This window comes from Physeter macrocephalus, chromosome 5, assembly GCF_002837175.3.
Source record: "Physeter macrocephalus isolate SW-GA chromosome 5, ASM283717v5, whole genome shotgun sequence".
NCBI lineage: Eukaryota > Metazoa > Chordata > Mammalia > Artiodactyla > Physeteridae > Physeter > Physeter macrocephalus.
In genome coordinates, this window is record NC_041218.1 from 88,533,972 (window position 1) to 88,553,847 (window position 19,876).

General features: G+C 38.8%; 1 protein-coding gene across 1 annotated transcript in view; it reads left to right on the forward strand.

Annotated features, from left to right (window-relative positions):
* The window catches only part of GSAP (gamma-secretase activating protein), an 86,558-nt gene that overhangs the window by 22,728 nt on the left and 43,954 nt on the right, over window positions 1–19,876 (forward strand). Inside the window, exons 7-14 of the mRNA XM_055085059.1 lie at window positions 3,135–3,204; window positions 4,607–4,656; window positions 7,899–8,003; window positions 8,245–8,304; window positions 9,252–9,295; window positions 10,208–10,293; window positions 16,257–16,334; window positions 17,750–17,827. Coding sequence (XP_054941034.1) covers window positions 3,135–3,204; window positions 4,607–4,656; window positions 7,899–8,003; window positions 8,245–8,304; window positions 9,252–9,295; window positions 10,208–10,293; window positions 16,257–16,334; window positions 17,750–17,827 — 571 coding nt within the window. The remainder of the gene's footprint in view (window positions 1–3,134; window positions 3,205–4,606; window positions 4,657–7,898; window positions 8,004–8,244; window positions 8,305–9,251; window positions 9,296–10,207; window positions 10,294–16,256; window positions 16,335–17,749; window positions 17,828–19,876) is intronic.

Below are 19,876 nucleotides of genomic sequence, written 5' to 3' on the forward strand. Positions count from 1 at the left end.
TGGGGCTCCGAAGCTGCGTTCCCCCGCACCAGGAAGCCACTCTGTTTACACTGTCATCAGTGCAGGGCTGACTGTGGGACACTTCCCTTTCCTGGCCTGTTATTTTGGTTTCCTTAGCATCTTTATCCAGGGCTGTGTAGGCAGTGGAGATATTATTGAAGGATGAGGGCAACTAAAAGGTAATTAGAGTGTAGGAAGGAAAAAGCTTTCACAAGTATATGGTTGCACTACATTGTGAATATATTAAAAATTACTGAATTGTATACTTAGTAGTGAAAATTGTGAATAGTGAATGTTGTGTTATGTGCATTTTATCTTAATTAAAAAAAATTAAAAGTACAAGATGCATGATGTCATCTGTAGGCCAAAAGAAAGGTCCCCACCCACATGAAGTAGACCCACACTAATCTTGTGGGCCCATCTCAGCTCCTAGCCCTGCTCCCTGCTCCTCATGCTTAGGCCTCTGGAGAGAGAAGCTCCTCCAAGCCTCCATCCATGGCAAATCCCCACCTTCTGCCTCTCTCCCTTCTGCTCTCCTTTAGAGAAACACTGTTCACTGTCCGTGGAGTTTGGTCCTGCCCTGCGATCTCTCTCCTTTTTCTTACCAGAATGTCCATGATGATTTCCAGTAGTACATTTCCCTAAGTCTATATGGGCAGCTTTGACCCCCTTCATGGAGGAACTTCAGCAAGACAGTAGTGAGTGGGGCCTGGATCCCAATCTGGGATCCTTGGAGAGTTCCCCACCAGCATGATTGCATCTTCCAGATAGTTCCATTGGGTAATTACACATTCGTCTACATGCCTATAGTACATACCTTCCATCGACGAGTATTAATAATCAGAGTCTAGCTCGATATTTACAAGATATATATTTTTCTAATATGATATAATCTAATCTATATGGATTCCTAGTCACAATGCAGACAAAACAAAACCCCACAAAATGTTGCACACTTTTGTAGAGCTCTGTCTGAACCCTGTCTATGTATATTCTCACTTCTAGGCCTTGCTTCAGGGTTGCCTCAAATTAGAAAGAAAAAGCAACCACCACCTGAATGGAACTTTTATTTTTTATTTTGTTTTTTAAATAAATTTATTTATTATTTTGGCTGTGTTGGGTCTTCGTTTCTGTGCGAGGGCTTTCTCTAGTTACGGCGAGCGGGGGCCCCTCTTCATCGCGGTGCGCGGGCCTCTCACTGTCGCGGCCTCTCTTGTTGCGGAGCACAGGCTCAGTAGCTGTAGCTCACGGGCCCAGTTGCTCCGCGGCATGTGGGATCCTCCCAGACCAGGGCTCGAACCCGTGTCCCCTGCATCGGCAGGCAGATTCTCAACCACTGCGCCACCAGGGAAGCCCCAAATGGAACTTTTAAAATTACGTTTTCACCGATTGCCTCACAGAGACCAGGCAAAGGTTTAGAACTGGTCAGCACCTTCGTCCAGGTCACAGTCCTAAGCCATCGGGGCCTGGCCACCTCTGTAGACCCAGGGGAGGCCAAATCTGTAGTTTCTCCTTATTTTGAGGCACTGAGTGTTTGCTCTTCCATTATCTGTGTGGTATCACTCATCATTGCTTCTCCTCAACCCCAGTACACAAAGTATCCTTTTTTTTTTTTAAGATTTTTTTTTTGATGTGGACCATTTTTAAAGTCTTTATTGAATTTGTTACAATATTGCTTCTGTTTTATGTTTTGGTTTTTTGGCCAAGAGGCATGTGGGATCTTAGCTCCCGGACCAGTGATTGAACCCATACACCCTGCATTGAAAGGCAAAGTCTTAACCACTGGACTGCCAGAGAAGTCCCCAAAGTATCCTTTTTGATGTGCACAATTTCACAGATCAGCAGATAATAAGGTCTATATTATTCTCATAGCTGAATTCTGCATTCCTGTCTATTTTACAGTTTTGAGTTTTTTGCTGTGAAGAATGGTATATAGTTAAAGTCTTGTTTTTCTGAAAGGGAAACTTGACTATAAGCAATTTTAAAAGTTGACCAGTTCTAGGGACTTCCCTGGTGGTCCAGTGGTTAAGGCTCTACCCTTCCACTTCAGGGGGCAGAGGTTCGATCCCTGGTCCGAGAACTAAGATCCCGCATGCCGTATGGTGCAGCCAAAAAATAAAAATAAATAAATTAATTAATTTTTTAAAAAGTTGACAAGTTCTATTTCTAATTTGTCATTATGAAAAGTTAGGACACCAGGTAATATATTTTGTCAAAATTTTTCCTAGTCTTTAGAGAGGCTGCAGGCTTTAAAACAGGGACGTGAAAAGTTATATTCTTTCAGTATGCTTTAAAGTTTGGAGGGAAAACGCAAAATTCGCCAGTGGATCTTATCTAGTAAGCTGTCTCTCATGTTGCAAAATGAAACTGCTGATTTATAGTTACCCTTTTGATGATGAAAGAATTAAGTCACTGGACTTATCCCATGGCCAGTTTTCCCTCATTATCACAGCTGACAGTGTCAGGCCTTGTGTTTCTGGCTGCCTGCTTTGTCCTGTGGGCTGACAAATAAGGGTGGGCACAGAGGAGGAGGAGGAGTGGGGTGGATCAAGCCTTTTCTTCCCAGTGGCAGTTGTTTTGTGCTTTGAGGTAAATCCTCCACCACTTGCCACACTGTGATTCACTATCCTTTCCTGGAAAGTCCCTGGTTCTATTTTGCTTTTTCTCTTGGATGTGGGACTTTGGAAGTTGTCACGGAGAGTACATTTACTTGGCTCTCAAATTAAATACTAGGGTTAGCTGCACGACAAATTATATCAGTCACTCTTTTTTGGTGCATGTGAAACAGAACTTTCTGTACAAATGTTATTTACATTGTTTCTGATTGGCTTCAGAATCACATATTCCAAATAGGAAGCACCATCCCTAGAAACGGCATACACTTTAGCCTGTTTAAATGCATTGTGTTGGACCTGTGATCAATACCCCCCTGGAAAACTGAGCTCCTGAAAGTGTTCCTTTTTCTTCCTTGCTTCCATCTGTAATGTGTGTGTGTGAATGTGATTCGCCTAAACTATTCTGTGGTTCCCAGTCCCTTCTATGGTCTGTAGTAGTATAGTGATCAAACACAACTTTTGAAATAATTGTGTAAGTAAGGTAGTTGCTTATGATTTTGATTAATTTCCTTTTTACAGTTCCTCTACCCACATGTTGAAAGTCACCCTCTACCAGAGAATCATCTGCTACTGATTTCAGAAGAGAAATGTAAGTATATCGTGAGGACTTCATGAACGGCGCATCTCCCAGTGAAGTGTAGGAAGGGCGTGATGAATCTTCTAGCTGTCCACTCGCCAGTGCTGAGGGTCCACTGACCTTTTTTTTTTTTTTTTGCGGTAAGCGGGCCTCTCACTGTTGTGGCCTCTCCCGTTGCGGAGCACGGGCTCCGGACGCGCAGGCTCAGCGGCCATGGCTCATGGGCCCAGCCGCTCCGTGGCATGTGGGATCTTCCCGGACCGGGGCACGAACCCGTGTTCCCTGCATCGGCAGGCGGACTCTCAACCACTGCGCCACCAGGGAAGCCCAACAGACCTTTGATGTCCATTGGAGACCTAGGACTCCTGTGGAAGGGCTTTCCTTCTGTTTCTGCTTGTTGTTCTCTTAGGCTCTGCCTCCGTATATGATGGGCTCCTGCATATATGGATTTCCAGTTTGGGCACATGGTAGAATATTTGTAGAACAGTTGTGCAGGTCATTTTTGCCTTCTTTAGTCCATCCTTCTTTAAGATGTCTGTCACAGTGGATAACCATGATAAGGAGAGAGGCTTGGATAGACAGGGGGAAAGGCATTAGAAGCTAGAAGAATTCCATGGCAGGACTCGAGCACACTTAATAACTTGGTCAAATTCAGATAGAGGCAGATAAGATGGGGGCATCCTTTAATGATGATTTCAAGTCGGGGGAAGGGTGGAGAAAGGACAAAATTCACTGATGCATCTTATCTAGTAAGCTGTCTTTCATGTTATAAGGTGAAAGTGCTGATTTATAATTAGAAGCACAAGTCTGAGGGGTTAGGATTGTGTTCACTTCCTATACTCTTGCCCAATAATCTGTCTCACATTTCTGTAACTAGAACCAGCAGAAGGTACATATGGCTGAATCTAAATCGCTTACTGAGAAAAATAGACCATCTGCACATCAATAAAGTGTTCAGAGTTCTGTTAATGACCCCTATAAAAATACCTCCCCCTAATATCTGGCATAATGAGTTTTCTATCTGATGTTTTCATATAAAGAGGTATTGGGTATTTGGAAATTGAAGATAAACCCTGCCAAATGAGCCCTGATTAGCCCTATGTAAGACTGATGGTATAGGGGAGGGAAATACTTGTTAAGGGAACCCAGGGGACCAGAAGAGTTAAATGCTTCATGTATTGTTGATATTGACGAGCAGAGTAAATGCTAGACTTGAAACAGACTGTAAAGGGAGGGTGGAGAAAGCTGGGTTTTGTTTTGAACCTTGTGAGATTGCCATCTGTGATAATACTGTTTTTCAGCCAGTTGTTTAATCTGCTTTGCTTTTATAAAAAAATGTTCACTACTGTTAGGTGAAAAAAAGTACTCATATTTTTCATGAAGGTTAAACTCTCTATTGTTTCTTTTTTAAAAGATATTGAACAACTTCATATCCAAGTTACCCAAGAAGATGGAAATAGAGTGGTAAATATTTGAAATTCCTTTCGCTTTAGAGTTTTTTCCCATAAAGAGTGGCATTTCTAGACTATTAAAGATGGATTGTTATAGAAACATACTACTTTATTTGGTGTCTTTCAAATTATAGACTTGCTGTTGTAACGTGAAATAATACAAGATACATGAAGGAGTTGATTATCTCCTTTCTATCTACTTCACCCGGCAATCTCAGTCTCCTGACATAACTAATGACAGCCTTGTGTGACCTTTTCCATGCCTTGTACCTTGCTCAAGGTTAGGTGTACAGATACTGGGATTCAGTTGCTTTTACCAAAATAGAATCATAATATAAATATTAATTTGCTGCTTTTGTTTTTGCTTTTAACTTAATATATCAGGGGTATCTGTATAGGTTTCTAAATAGAGACATAACTTTTTTCTCTAATTTTTATATATACACATACATACACATAATAAATGGGATCATAGCATATATACTAAGGTTCTATATAGTTCAGTTTTCTTTTCTTTTTGGCTTGTTTTCTACTTCTCCCTTGCCTTTTCACCTCTAACTTTTGTTCACAACCTGGTGTGTATCCTTTCACACTTTTCTCCATACCTATATGTCTCCCGTCTCCACCCCTGACACACCCAGGGGTTTGTTTATTTTTCACTCCTTCCTCATTCAGCTTTGTGGAATTACCTACAAGCACCCTAGAGCAGCTCAGTTCATTGTCTTTAGAAGTACAAATAGTCCCTGGCATGGATGTGCACAGTTTTGTCACCGTTCTCCCATGGATGGATATTCACTTGATTGCCTTTTTCCCCCCTTTTATTTGTTTGCATCACAAACTGTCTCTATCTGAATTTGACCAAGTTAGCTTTACATGTTTGGTACACATGTTTTTTTGGGTTAAATCCTCAGGGATGGATAAGTGGGTTGATGGTTATATGCATTTAATAAACTTGAACAGATTTTGCCAGATTGCTTTCCAAAAAACTTGTAACACTTCAGTTTTGCAAGCAAAGTATAAAAGTACCCTTTCCCTCTATCCATACCAGTAATAGATGTATTTGCCTAAAAAAAAAAATCCAGTTTGATGCGTTTAAGTTGATACATTGTTATTCGAGGTTGTGTTTCTCTTAATATTGATGAGGTTGAGCATCTTCTTTGCTTATTGGCTATGTGAATTTGTTTTTCTGAGAATTGCTTAGTTATATCCTTGTCTGTTTTTTCCTGGGTTGTCTTTTTCTTGACAATTTGTGTGAGATCTTAATATATTATTGATATTAAAATGATTTCCTTCAATATTTAAATAGTCTGCATCAAAATAGTCTTTCTCTGATTTTAATTTTAAATTATGTGAACAAAATTGAAATGGGAGATGGCATTTATTAATTATGTATCTATGATTGAAAGCATCAAAACAAGAGGCCTGTCTGGAAAATAACCAGAAAGTATGTGGCTGGAGCTCTGGGCCACTAGTGGCTGAGTGGATGGCAAGGCAAAGACAAGGCCAGTGGTCAGAAAAGGGTCAGGCCAGAGAGGAAAGACCAAGGTGCAGAATCCCAAAGCCAGCAATGAGGATTTAGAGGAGAGAGTTAAATAAACAAGTTGGGGTCAGGAAGTGGAAATGGACACAGACAGAGGACTGGCTGGTTAGAAGAGGGGTTGGGAGCCATGAGAGACACTGCAGAGAGAGTGAGGCCAGGAGGCCTCTGTCAGAAGCCCAGGAAGGATTCTCCTGGCTAAGCAATACAGTCTCAGTGCTCCCTCATCCACATGTGCCCTTCTGCGAGGCACTTCTGCCCTCATTCTTAAAGGCTTAGATGACAGTTTCATAAAGCCATGTGCAGGTCTGTGTAATCATCACAACATCCCTACACAATAGAGGTGGTATTATAATTATCCCCATGTTTACAGGGAACACGACAACCTAGACTCACAGAGGTGAGGAAACGCTAGAGAGGGACAGAACTGATATGTGAACCTGGTTGCCATGTTCCGATGATCATGTTCTTGCTAGCATAGGCCTTTATCTGAGAGTTCCCAAATCTACCCTAACCTAAACAATTTCAGAAAAATGGAAACAAGATGGGTTCCCCAGAGTTAAGAGTCAGATAGGTACTGTACTCTTGGATCTTTTTCCAGCAAATTTGATGGAACTAGGCAAACAAGAAATAGAGGTGTATGATTCTGCAAGCCCTGTCCTCCCTTGAGTTCCAAGTTAGCCTCATTGGAGAAATCCCATTTAGGATTAGAGAGGTTGAGGTATGACTGTGGACCATTCTGATGTTCCCTTTTTTTCCTTATTTTACATCAACTTGTCTTCATTATTTACTCATCTGTCCCAATATAGATTACCTTTGCTTGATGAGCATTTTTGAGGAAAGTGAGTTCTTAATTCCTTGTATTACACTTATCATTTCCTTGGCAGTTTATCCTTGCATACCCTATTTCATTCTCCTTCTTTTGACAAGTATTCCTTGAGTACTTCTACATGCTAGAAACAATCTAGCCATTGAGAATGTAAAGGTGTTGTAGAAGAGTGCATACTCATTGGGGTAGACTTAAAACATTAATTAAAATGTAATTGTAATAGAAGTATGCCAAAGCACCATAGGAATACAGAGATGGGGAGCTTTGCCTTCATCTTGGGAGGTGAGGGAAGGATTTCTACAGGAGCCAATGCCTAAGTTGGGTCTTGAAGGATGAATAGTTAAGTATTGCTGAGAGATGGGCAGTATCATCATGCTCATTGTGGAAGACATAAAGGTAACAAGCATGACCAAAGACACATGAAGAGTTTATGGCAGATCTAGGATCATTGCCCAGAACCCTCCTCTCCCAGGCCTGAGTTTTCCCTTGGCCTAACAGTCTCTACCTTTGGTGGTAAAGCCCTCCAGACTGCAGATACCTGAGTGGGTTATGTCCAGAACAGGAGGCTCTGAATCTTGTGTTAGCACAGCTGTTGGTTTGTGGTAGGTGTGGCCTTGCCTTCAGCAGCCCCGGCCTGTCTGCCAACCTAAGAATAAAAATAAGATAGTTTATTGCAGAGTGTTTGTGAAGAGCAAGTAATGAAATGATGCCTTAAATCTTTTTTGGAAAGACTTTCCATGTGTATGTATTGGTGGTAGGAGCTACTAAAAATAAACTGTGGAAGTATTTACATGTATTATAAAGATAGAATAAGCAAAATAATTATGAAACCCAGATATGTTCTCCTTTAAAATAGTTATTTATTTCTAAAATCTCTTTGCCTCCTTAGGTAATTAAAAATTCTGGCCATCTCCCAAGACAGAGAGTAGCCGAAGATTTTGTTTGGGCTCAGTGGGATATGTCAGAGCAGAGATTATACTACATTGATCTGAAGGTAAAAACTAGTCCACTGGCCCTCCTTTTTGTGGGAGTATTTTAATTTTGACATTATTGTTATTGTAATTTATTAATTACTTCATTTTCATCGATGGGGCAGTCGACAAAAGTTGATGAAAAATAATGAAAAGGTTTTTCATTACTGTTTGATTTTTGGCTGCTTCCTTTTCTCTCTCTCTTTAAACTAGTGTTTTTGTTGATTTTTTGTTAATTTGTCACTTACCTGTTTTCTTTTTTAGAAATCAAGGAGTGTCTTAAAATGCATCCAGTTTTATGCTGATGACCACTTTAGCTTAATGGTAAGTCCAGGAAATGATTGGGCTAAGGAAATTTTACAACCCATTGCCCCTTTTAAAGAGAGTTATTATCATAAACAGCATTTTAACATTCTTGGTCTTGTTTTTTACTCACTTGTATGAGCAAGTAAAATAGCTCTTGCCATCTCAAGACTTCAATTCTGTAACAAATGCAATTAATATAGATTATTAGAAGAGCACACACGGTAAATTTCTGCTAACTGAATGTCTCATATTAAAGAAAAATGGGTAAGAGTGAGTGTCAGTAGGAGGTAGTAGGCGTGGTTAATAGTAGATAGCTTTATGTGACTATGCGTCATTTGATCCAAAAGAACATGTGATGGTGGATTGAGTATAAGGTAAAAAGTCAATGAGAGGGTAGAGTTCAATCAGTACAAATCTAGAACCACTCCTGGAAAAGCTGTTTGGAGTGCCAGCCTTGTAGTGAGGAGTCGCAAATACCTTTACCTGTGATGGACAGAACATCATTATTCTTCTTGGCTAGGATTAATATTGGTGTCTGATACAGATTGATAATCATACCATTACAAGAGTTTCATTTACTTCTTCTCCCCGCTTTTTTGGACTCGCTCATTCTCTTTCTAAAGACACCCAGTCCTTCCCTCCTTACGTGATCATCTGTGTCTTGTAAAAGTCTACTCCTTCCAATTAGCTTATTATAAAACCCATTTATGGTAGTCAAATCTGAAGCAAAGTTTGCCTTTTGAGAAATAAGTACACATCAAGCTTGTGATGTATGTAAACTCCAGAATGTTCCCAGTGGACTTTCTGTCTGTAGATTTGGAGGATATCCTCTGAAGATAATGCTGGTTAAAGGAGCTCTTCATCATTAGGCAAGCACAGTGTTGTCAGGTTTGCACTGGTTTCCAGAACTATCATCACTTAACTAATGTCATTTTTCACTTTGTTTTCTCCTGATTTTTTGACAGTTTGAAGCACCCTTGGACGTATCATTAAGTGATTCAGGATTCAAGTAAGTTACTCAGAGATTACTGTTAATTTTTATAGACACTTGTGGGCAGAATGATTATATAATATTTATACCTAATCTATGGTATGCAGATAAAAGGATAGTTTGATATTCTGTGTGTGTGTGGGGGTGTCGTCTTTTCTGTTTCTGTTCTCTATAGGGAATATAAACAATGTTATCAAGCATTAACACAGGGTTTTTCCATGGAAAGTCAATCATATTGATTTTTCTTAGTCATTTATTTCTGTAGGGCGTCTCCATTTATTTTGATCTATGGAAGTGCTCTTCTCCCTGTGATTCAATAAAAGCATTCAATGAGTCAGAGAGAGAGCTACGTTTAGAATCAAACATCGAAACCCTTTTCTTGTTGCCATCAAAGAGGATATTGCAGGTCAATCCACTTATAGCTCAGCTGAGTCTATTGCTTTATTTTTTTTTCCTGTTTTCCTTTTTACACAAAAGGCGAGGTTTTTTCCCCCTGATTATTTTACATGTAGTAAAAACATGAGACACTTTTGAAAAAATAGACACAAGGCCATAACTGCGCAGAAGAAATGAAAGTCTTCTTGAATTAATGGTAATCTCAAACTGTTACATATTTCACTACCTTTGTTTCATCATATATGAATATTCAGTTCTGTCCATTGTGAAACATGTCAGCATTACTCTAAAATCAATAAAATTTATAAAAACGTAAGTTGAAAGGAATATATATTTTTTTCTCTATTGCCAGGCCATGCCGTTTATGTAACATGTATGTTTAAAAATTACTGTTTTATAGTTATTTTTTAAACAAAAAGACATATTATCTACTGGAATTTCTCACGGACATGTCTCTACTTCTGTGGGTAAATTATAGTGGTTACTCACATCCTTTATGAGGGAACTTATTTGTAAATGCATTTATGTTCTTAGACTTGTCAACTTTGGATATGATGATCTTCAAGACCAAGAGAAATTATCCAAACACCCAACCTTGTGTGTTTTTACCAACCATACAGGTAGAACCGGGTTGTATTTATCAATTTACTTAATTATACTTGAGTTCCATACATTTAGCCATTGTTTAGCTATATTGATCTTGAAAATAAAATATAATAGGGCCACACTCTTACATAAGTGATTATATGGATATTTACATACCAAATTACCTTCTCCACTGTAATTTTGTGCATTTGCTGTCTGTATAAAAGAAGCCACAGTCAGATTATTGTTCTAATAGTTAGTTTTTGTATTATTGTTCTAATAGAGGGGATAGATTCATATTTAATCAAGCTACATTTTCTCACCTGCTCCATTTTTAACAAATGGCATACGATGATCAGGATGCTTTTTGTGTCAGGCTTACTGATGTTTGGGTTCTAAACCTATGTGTTTAGCTGCTTTAAGAGCCATGCTATAACCTGAGCTGACAATCAGAGCTTCACATAAAGTTGTTAGTGTACAATATTCCATCTCTTAACACCTGTTTATTGTAGATAGAGAAAATAGAGAGGGAAAAAAAAGCCTGAAAATGAGAGGAGAGGAGTATGATTACAGTCAATGAATCTGGTGGAAAAACTGCTCATTAACCGTAATAATCATCTAAATAATCAACTCTAATAACTAAATCTCATAGCCATTTTTAACATCCCAACTTGAGCGGACAGTTACCACTTAAATAATGCTTAGACTAAAATTTCTTTCCTTTAAAGCCAAATTATATGGTATTTATTGAACTGACATTTATGGAGCACTTACTGTGTGCTGGGTATTGGGGATACAATGGTGAGCAAAACTGACCTAAACCTTTTTTAGTAGAGAGTTACTATGCAGTATGGATGTTAGACATTAAATAAGTGCACACGTAGTATTTGAATAGAGGCATGGTACATTTTATGAATGAGAACTACAGGAAGCCATGAGAGCATATAACAGATGTTTAATGGAAGCTACTAATATCTTCAAATATGTTGTAGTCCAGCCAGTACATTTCATTTTACAGAATGAAAACTGAAAATTGCTTTCTTTCCCACCTCACTCCTTCAAAATCCATCCTATAGTTTTTCTGTCCATCCAGGGTCTCCCTCAGCCTTGTAAGTCCCTCTATAAACCGGTCTTGGGGAGTTTATAGAGGGACTTACACATATATATATATAGTATATATATATATACTATACATATATACTATATATATACATATATATATACTATATAAATATATATATGTACTATATATATAGTATATAAGACTACATACTATATATGTAGTCATATATTTGAGATGAGGCTTGATCTGGTTTGGGCAGTAGAGGTGGAGAGAACTAGGTGGGTTTGAGATGAATTTTGGAGATGGAACTGAGGAGAGTTGCTGTGAACTAGATGAAGAGGAATGGTTCTCAGGTTTCTGGCACAAGCAAATGGGTCAACAGTGGTGCCATTTACTGAGGTACAGTGGTTTTGGTGGGGCTTAGAAAGGGAGATTGTGAGTTTTGTTTTGGACATGTTAACTAAGAGACCTGGAGCTTAGAAGGGGTGTCGGGACTGGAGATGAATAAGTGTGGAAGTTGTTAGACCATAGCTGGCATTTGAAGCCGTGGGAATGGTAAAGGGTCAAAAGGGAAGAGGTTTAGGAATTAGATCTGGGAGCAAAAATATATAAAAGTTAGGTGGAACATCCAAAGAAAAAGGAAAAAGTATGGGGAGAGAAGAGGAAAACCAAGTGAGGTGTTATAGCAGCCAAGAGCAGAGGGGGTTTCATAAAAGAGAGTGACTGTTAGTAGGTGGTGAGAGGTGGAGTCCATTGGGTATAGCTGCATGGAGGTTACTGTGAGTAGTTTGTGCTGGGTGATTGAGGTGAAATCTTGATTGTGATGGGTTAAGTGTCATGTGGGAGTTGAAAAATCATAGCAGCATGTGCAGGCATGAGAGAGGCAGCAGCTGAAAGGGAAAGTGAGATTTAGGCAATATCATTTTTTGAGACAGTAGGGACTCTAGTGTGTTTGAATGCTTACAGGCTATTCAGTGGAAAAGAAAAGATGACAATACATAGCAAAGAGGAATGACCAGTAGAGCAAACTTGCTTAGAAGGTGGGATGTAATGGGATCCAGAGCTCATGGGGTGGGACCAGGGTTAATACTTGACTACCTTGTACTTGACTTTAAATCTGTTGGATATAAATAATCATTTTAGGCTTTTATTCTATGAAGCTTTTATTCCTTCTTATTTTATTCCCATAGGAATTTCTCATGAACAGTAGCAGCTTATAAATAGGCTATCTATGACATATCTTAAGAAATAAAATGTTAGGTTAATCTGGCACGAGATGTGAAAGAGTCTGTTTTTTCCTTTCTCAGCAACATCTAGGAGAATAGCAAATGAGGCTTGCTTTTCCCAGTCAGCTTTGAAATAGAAAAAATAAGCCTGTTTCAAATGGGATGCTTCTAGATTTACAATGAAATAGACCAGAGAAGCACCCTTTTGCTTTTCAACTAAGACGTTGTCAGTTCATGTATTTCCCAAATTGCTTTTCAGAAATAACTTTTTAACCTTTGTTGTTAAAACAAACAAATACCAACTTCAGCAAAGTAGGAATGGAGAAGGGAGTAAATAGTCTAACCCCTCTATAATAGGGAGCTTAATTTTCCACTGGTGTGAAGAACAGAAAGCATGGTTATGAAAAAAATATAGGTAGACTCAGAGCTTTTTACAAACTCAGCTTATTTCAACTATTTACATTAATGCCGATGCTGTAATAACATTGGATGTTCAGTTGTCACATGTTGGTCATCGGGAGCTACTTTGTCCTCGCAGCATTACTTTTTACATTCTTGAAAGCATCTTTGTCCTGAATTTTCCTGCCCTAAGAAATGATATCTGCTACCTTCCAGGGAGTTAGAGGTTAAAATCTGGAGGCTGCTCATGAGAGTTGGTGATAGGCAAAAGTGCTCTGCTAATGTCAGGACACTTATGTATTAAGATTATGAGTTTGTATAGATTTTTCTAATAAATTGTTTACAAATCAGGGACCTCCTAAAGAATTGAAGGAAAGAAAATACACTCCCTATCTGATAGTCAACCCTGAAGCTGCACCTAGAGTTCTCCTGTGTGTTCTAAGTCCATGGTGGCTGTAATTCTTTCTTGTGCACCACCTACTGGGAGGTAGTGAGGGGTGAAAAGTGTAACTTCTTCTTCCTGTACATATAATTGCAAGAGTTGCCCTTCACAAGTTCCCAGAATTAGGCCTGTGTTTTAGCATTTTATAGAGCCTTTTACAATGAGATAATTTCCCTTGGAAAACTTTGTCCATAATAGCTTTCATTGTCCAAATGGTTTCCCCCAGGCTAGCCAACTTTGAGATGTTATCTTCATCATTGATGAATATTCATTACACATCTCTGGATAGCCATTAAGAGCATGCTTTGTTTTTTCAAACTCTGACTTCCTCCAACTTGTAAATAGCAGCAAAAGTATTCTGAAATAATAAAGCAGCTAACCTTTATGACCAGCTATAACTTCTTTGCCAGAGCTTTATACATATTACCTTATTTAACACTCACATTAGAACCATAAGAAGGAGGTTCTATGTTTTCCTTATTTACAACTGAGGAAACTGAGGCTTAGAGAATTTAATTAATATGACTCAGGCAAATTTTAAAAATACTGATGCCTGAATCTCACCCCAGAGATTCTGATTTAGTTGATCTCAGGTGGAGCCTAGGCATCTGTGGGCCCAGGTAATTTTAATGTACTTTCACAGTTGAGAACCAGTGCTCCAGAGCTATGCTGTCCAAGAGGGTAGCCACTAGCCACATGTGGCTATTAAAATTTAAGTTATTAAAATTAAATAAAATTTAAAAGAAGTTCCTCAGTCACACTAGCCATCCTTTAAGTGCTCAGTAGCCACATGTGGCTAGTGGCTACCATATTGGACAGCACAGATATCGAACATTTCCATTATCAAAGAAAATTCTAGAGATGGGACAGCTTTGCAGAGCCTGTGCACGGCCCATTTCCCCTTGTTGTGTATTTTTCTCCCCCTTTGGGATTGGGAGCGGGGACTAAGCCACAACATAACTATTTGGAGATATTTGCTTATGAGATCTGAATATGGCTCTTGGTGTATGTAATTAGGTTAGTTTATTCTACATCTCACTTTAACTTTCTTCAAAACAAGGAAAATGATAACCTCAATTCTCTAAAGGATCGTGTGCAGAGGGTTTTCCTAGAATGGAGGTTATGATCTTCCTTATATTTTTGACATTTCACGTTCATTCCTCAGGGTAGATTCCTAAAAGAAGAATTACTGGGTCAACAGGTGTGGATATATTTAATCCTCGGCAAAACTGTTTTTCAGAGAGGTCACTCTTTCATTACTATTACTTGAGAATGTTTTTCCTACTGCTCCATTGACAGAATTGATTATCGCTCTGCGGCACGTGGGATCTTCCCGGACCGGGGCACGAACCCGTGTCCCCTGCATCGGCAGGCGGACTCTCAACCACTGCGCCACCAGGGAAGCCCTGATTATCCTTTTTAAAACTTCGCTAATTTGAAAGGAAAAATGTGGTGCCTTGTTTTAATTCTTATTTCTTTATTACTAGAGAGGAATTAAGTTTTAACTGTTTGCTAAAAATGCCTGTGATCATAGAACGTAAAAGAACAGGATAAACCAGTAGGGTTTTTGCTGGTAGTATGTTTCTGTATAAAAGTAGTCAAAGTGGTACAGAGGACTTTTGTAACTCTTACAATTACTATTTTTTATATCTGCTTTAGTATAGCATTATTTTATTCTTAGCGAGTCTGCTGTAATTTTAAAGAAAAGTTATTATCTTTGTGTGGTCATTAAGCATAACAGTAATTTTAAATATAACAGAATTGTTACTTTTTTATCTGATAAAGTTATTCTTTTTTGTTGTTTTGTGTTGAAAATACTGCAATGAAATGAATTTCTAACAATATACGGCAGTCTTAAAAGTCATTAAAAGAGTCACAAAGGATAAATATTATAACGAAATGCTTAAACATGTCCTTAAATAGCCTTCTTAGGAAAAATGGGCCTTTTTTTCCTACCATGATTTTTGATAAAGGAACTCTAGTGGAGTATGGTAGAGGAAATATTGCAATTCACTGAGTAGAATAATGATTGAGTTCACACAGCTAGTTAATATTCACTCTGGGACTAGAGGTTTCCAGGTTCCTTGTCAAGTTCCTTTCCACCCTGGAAATCTCCTATTTCAGGTGATCACATAAATGCTAGCATTAGAATAGAAGTATCAGTTTAAGCATAATGCCCTCATTTGTAGGTCATTGATGGACTTATCTAGTCTGTCCAGGTGGCAACAGCTGCTAGAGGTGATGGACAGTTTTACACATTGAAGCAGGTGGAAAGGCTGAGGTTGTTCTGGAGTGGTGGGCTAAGTGAGTGTGGTCAGGGCTCATCTGGAAAGGTCACTCTATGCCAGGAGCTCTCCTCAGTGACCCAAATATGGATGGCGACAGGCTCACACACCACACTTGCTCTTGTTGCCCCAGTTTGCTTTCCATTCTAGATAAAGAAGAACCTGGAAACTTTCTGTAAATAGGAGACACATTTTCGATAAACTGAGGTCCATAGCTATTAGCAGTGGCTGGAAAGCAAGCTAAAAAAGGGCACAGGGCAGTATATGTAGGTAAGGAGAATCTCGTGAAGCTTTGTAAACTTCTCTAGGTTCCCGTGATTTCATATACAGAAGTCTCTCTCTCTCCATTTTCCTAGCCTTCAGTAACCTACCACAATAAATTGCTTATAGTGTGTGCTGAGTAATTGTTGAATTGAAATTTCTTAGCAACTTGTTAATAGTCCATTTCTAGAATTTGGGAATAATCTATGAGGTAAATTGAGGCAGAACATCTAAAGGAATAACAGTAAGGTGAAGTGGCTTAGGAAACTTTCTATTTCTCTACGATTCTTTTAAGCTTTACTAAATACCTTCTTCCTTCTAGGAAGTTTGTGTGTATGTTACTGCCCGAACTTTGACTCTTGGGAACAAATCACGTATTCAGTGCTTTACTTTCATAAAGGTACTTTTCATTTATTTTTTTACTTTTACATGGTCATTTTTTCCAAATAGCAAAGTAGATAGACTTTAAAGTCTTATTACCTTGTAACAAATTCAATCAGTACATTGTTTATCTGTATACCTATATAATACATATTTCCTGAAGAAATTCATGAATGATGAATATTAAGTTAGCTAATTATTTTTATATTACATTTAGAATAATATTTTGTAATACATTTTTTCTTGACCTGTGTCTTTTTTCTAAGCCTGTAGACCAATGCTAAGGGATGTATTTGCCCAAAGTGTGTGTGTTTGCTTTTTTATTATTACTAACTGAAAGATACCAATAGATTTAACTTACAAAGGTACATAGGGTTTTAGTTAAAAGCTTCCATGGTCTCGGTCCTTAACAGGTCTTAGACTTAAGATACATTTATTTCATTTCATACATCTGTGGCCCAAAAAAATTGATATGTCAACAGTCAGCCTTGGGGACAGGAGTAAAGTGCCCAAACTTTTCTAGCTCTGTAGTTGGTCACAGAGTGCCCTTTAATCGTTTTAGCCTGAACCATACTAAAGAGTATTTATTTCGCTTGTTTAGTTCCTTAAAATTAGTATTTATATAGTACATACTGTGGGGTAGAGTTAAAATTGCTTAAAATTTTCAAAACAAAAAAAATGTATGCCAAGTCACACCAGAGTTTATTCTGCAGGAGTGCCTAATAGTACCTTCAGAAGTTAGAGATTAAAGTAAAAGAGTTGAATAACTAAATAACGAAGAAAGTAAAAGTAAATTCAGAAAACCTATATCTATGCTTTAATAGTACAAGTCTGATATTTGTGGAACGTTTTCATACATTTTTCTAATGATTAATCTAATGATTAAAGCCAGAAAATAAAACTTTTCTGAAAGTTTTATTAAGAGGTAATAACCATGATTAAGAGTTAGAAGAGTGGAGAGTGAAGCCCAGCACTACGCTGAGTTTAGTAGATAGTCTAACACCTTTTCTGAGTCACAGTGAGATTCCTAAGTGATTCAGAGACGCCTCTGAGGGCCTTAATGACTGCAAGAGTGTGGCAGTGAACCTTGAGGCACGAGGGCCAATGAGCCACCTGGTCTCCTCCACCTCTTGGATCCTTAAGTAGATTTCTTCAGGTCCTTCTATCCCAGCACAACCCACCTTTTAAGGTCTAAAATTATACATAAGCCCAGAAGAACTACTGGCTTGTGACTGCACTCAGGTGATCCACCTTCCGTGCTGATTTTTGGAGAATGATAGGGAGCCATGAGCTCTAGGGCTCCAAAGACACTTGCTTTGTCAGTTTCACAGTTACTAAATGTGGAGAGTATGACATGGAGTCACTGCCTTGGGTGGAATTTCAGCTCTTTGTTTCTTAACATCCTTTCTCTGACTTCATGTTCTCTCTCCACAGGGCACGGCAAGACCTTCACTGCTACTCTTGGGCGTGTTGACTCACATGTGACAAAGGGCATTACTTTTCTCAGCCTTGGTGAGTGAGAGGCATAGGCGTCTCTCTCCTCTGTCTCTTCCTTCCAGTACATGTTATGCCTCATTTTCCTCATGCCTCTTTGGGACTCCGGTTGTGATGACTATGACTGACCTTTTTGAAGCCAGATAAGGGAAGGTTTTCTCTGGAAACCGCCCCCCGCAACCCCCCTGCCTCTTTGGGACTCCGGTTGTGATGACTATGACTGACCTTTTTGAAGCCAGATAAGGGAAGGTTTTCTCTGGAAACCGCCCCCCGCACCCCCCCCCCCCACCAAAATCAGCCTTTTGGCAGGGGGGCGAGGCAATGCATCTCCTTTCTTAGGGAACCTAGGCTGTGGGCTTTCGTATGTTTTTAGTAGCAATCCTAAAAAGCCATATGTTAGTATAAAAATGATGACAGTGAACGAGAGGTTTCCTAAAAGCCTATGAGAAATATTGTGTGATGTTGTCCCTTGATTCTAGAGAGACAAAGGCCCTTGAGAAATTGTCTGTTCCCTGTTGGTAATTGCTAAGAGCTTCTGAGTCCCATAAATTATTTATGGATCAGCTTGATTGAGTTGTTTTTCACTGAGTAAGTATGGTAAAGGGAACTTGAGTATTTGGCTTAAACATAGTGAGTCTGTAATGAAGAAAATAAAGAAGGGGTTTATCATACCTCCCTACTGCAAGCTGCTGTTCCATGCCAGCTGGGATGAGGGGCACAAACCGGTTAGCACAAGACTAAAGAGAACTGTTGTTTGCCTGCATATGGCATATGGCACAATATTTTAAAAAGAAAAGCTTCAGGTTTAGAGCAGATGTATGCTTTAATATTTTCTTCTTTCCCTGTTTCCCAGCCCATCTACCATCGCGACACAGGTTTAGGAAGGAAGAAACTGGGCAAAGTGAGAACCAAAGTGATAAAGACCATAAAAATATTTTTGGGGGTCTTTTTTAATCGAAGTATAATTGATGTACAATATTATATTAATTTTAGGTGTACAAATAGTGATTCAATATTTTTATAGATTATACTCCATTTAAAGTTATTACAAGACAATGGCTCTATTTCCCTGTGCCGTACATTTTTATGCATAGTAGTTTGTACCTCTTAATCTCCTACCCCTATCTTGCCCCCACATTCCCTCTCTTCACTGGTAACCACTTGTTTGTTCTCTATATCTGTAAGTCTGCTTTTGTTTTATTATATATATTTGTTTGTTTTATTTTTTAGATTCCACGTGTAAGTGATAACATAGCGTATTTGTCTTTCTCTGTCTGACTTATTTCACTGAGCATAATACTCTCTAGGTCCATCCACACTGTTGCAAAAAAAAAGATTTTTATTTTGAATGATACTGTTGATGAGGAGAGATATCTTAATGCTAAGTGGGCCAGTATGTGCCAGTTTTTAATATGAGCTCTGAACCTGTGGGAAATTGCTTTAGAGAGGCCTGCTTCTACTGCTTCCTGTGGTAAGAAGGATAAGTATAAGGTTTCCTGGGTCTGAGACTTGATTCTTATCAGAAATCCTTTATCAGCATCCCATCTCGAGAGTGATGTGGGAAACTCTCCACTAAAAAAACTTAGCCTTTTGTGAGGTCAAAGGTATCCTTCCTCTTCTTACTCCTGGGAATGACTCTTGAAAAGGGCAGGCATGATTTAATCTCTGGTCTTCAGAGCGTGGAGAGGGCAAAAATACTAGAGTTTTGTAAAAATAGGCTATCTCACATTAAGCCATCTTTCCTTCTTTAAACAGATTTTAATATATAGGCACAAAATTGTACCCAAGATTAGAACTATTCTAGAGGTAATTTTTATGACAACAGTATTGCTTTTTGAGTGATGAATTTATTGCATGGAATTTCCCTGAATTGTCACCCTCTTAAAACGGGCTTATATTGATTGAAATATTAAAGAACAGAGTTTTGGAGGAAGTTTTCCATGAACCCCAAACACCTGTATATAAGAAAGATATGTTTATACATTAAAAAACTATCATTTTAGGGCTCCCCTGGTGGCGCAGTGGTTGAGAGTCCGCCTGCCGATGCAGGGGACACGGGGTCGTGCC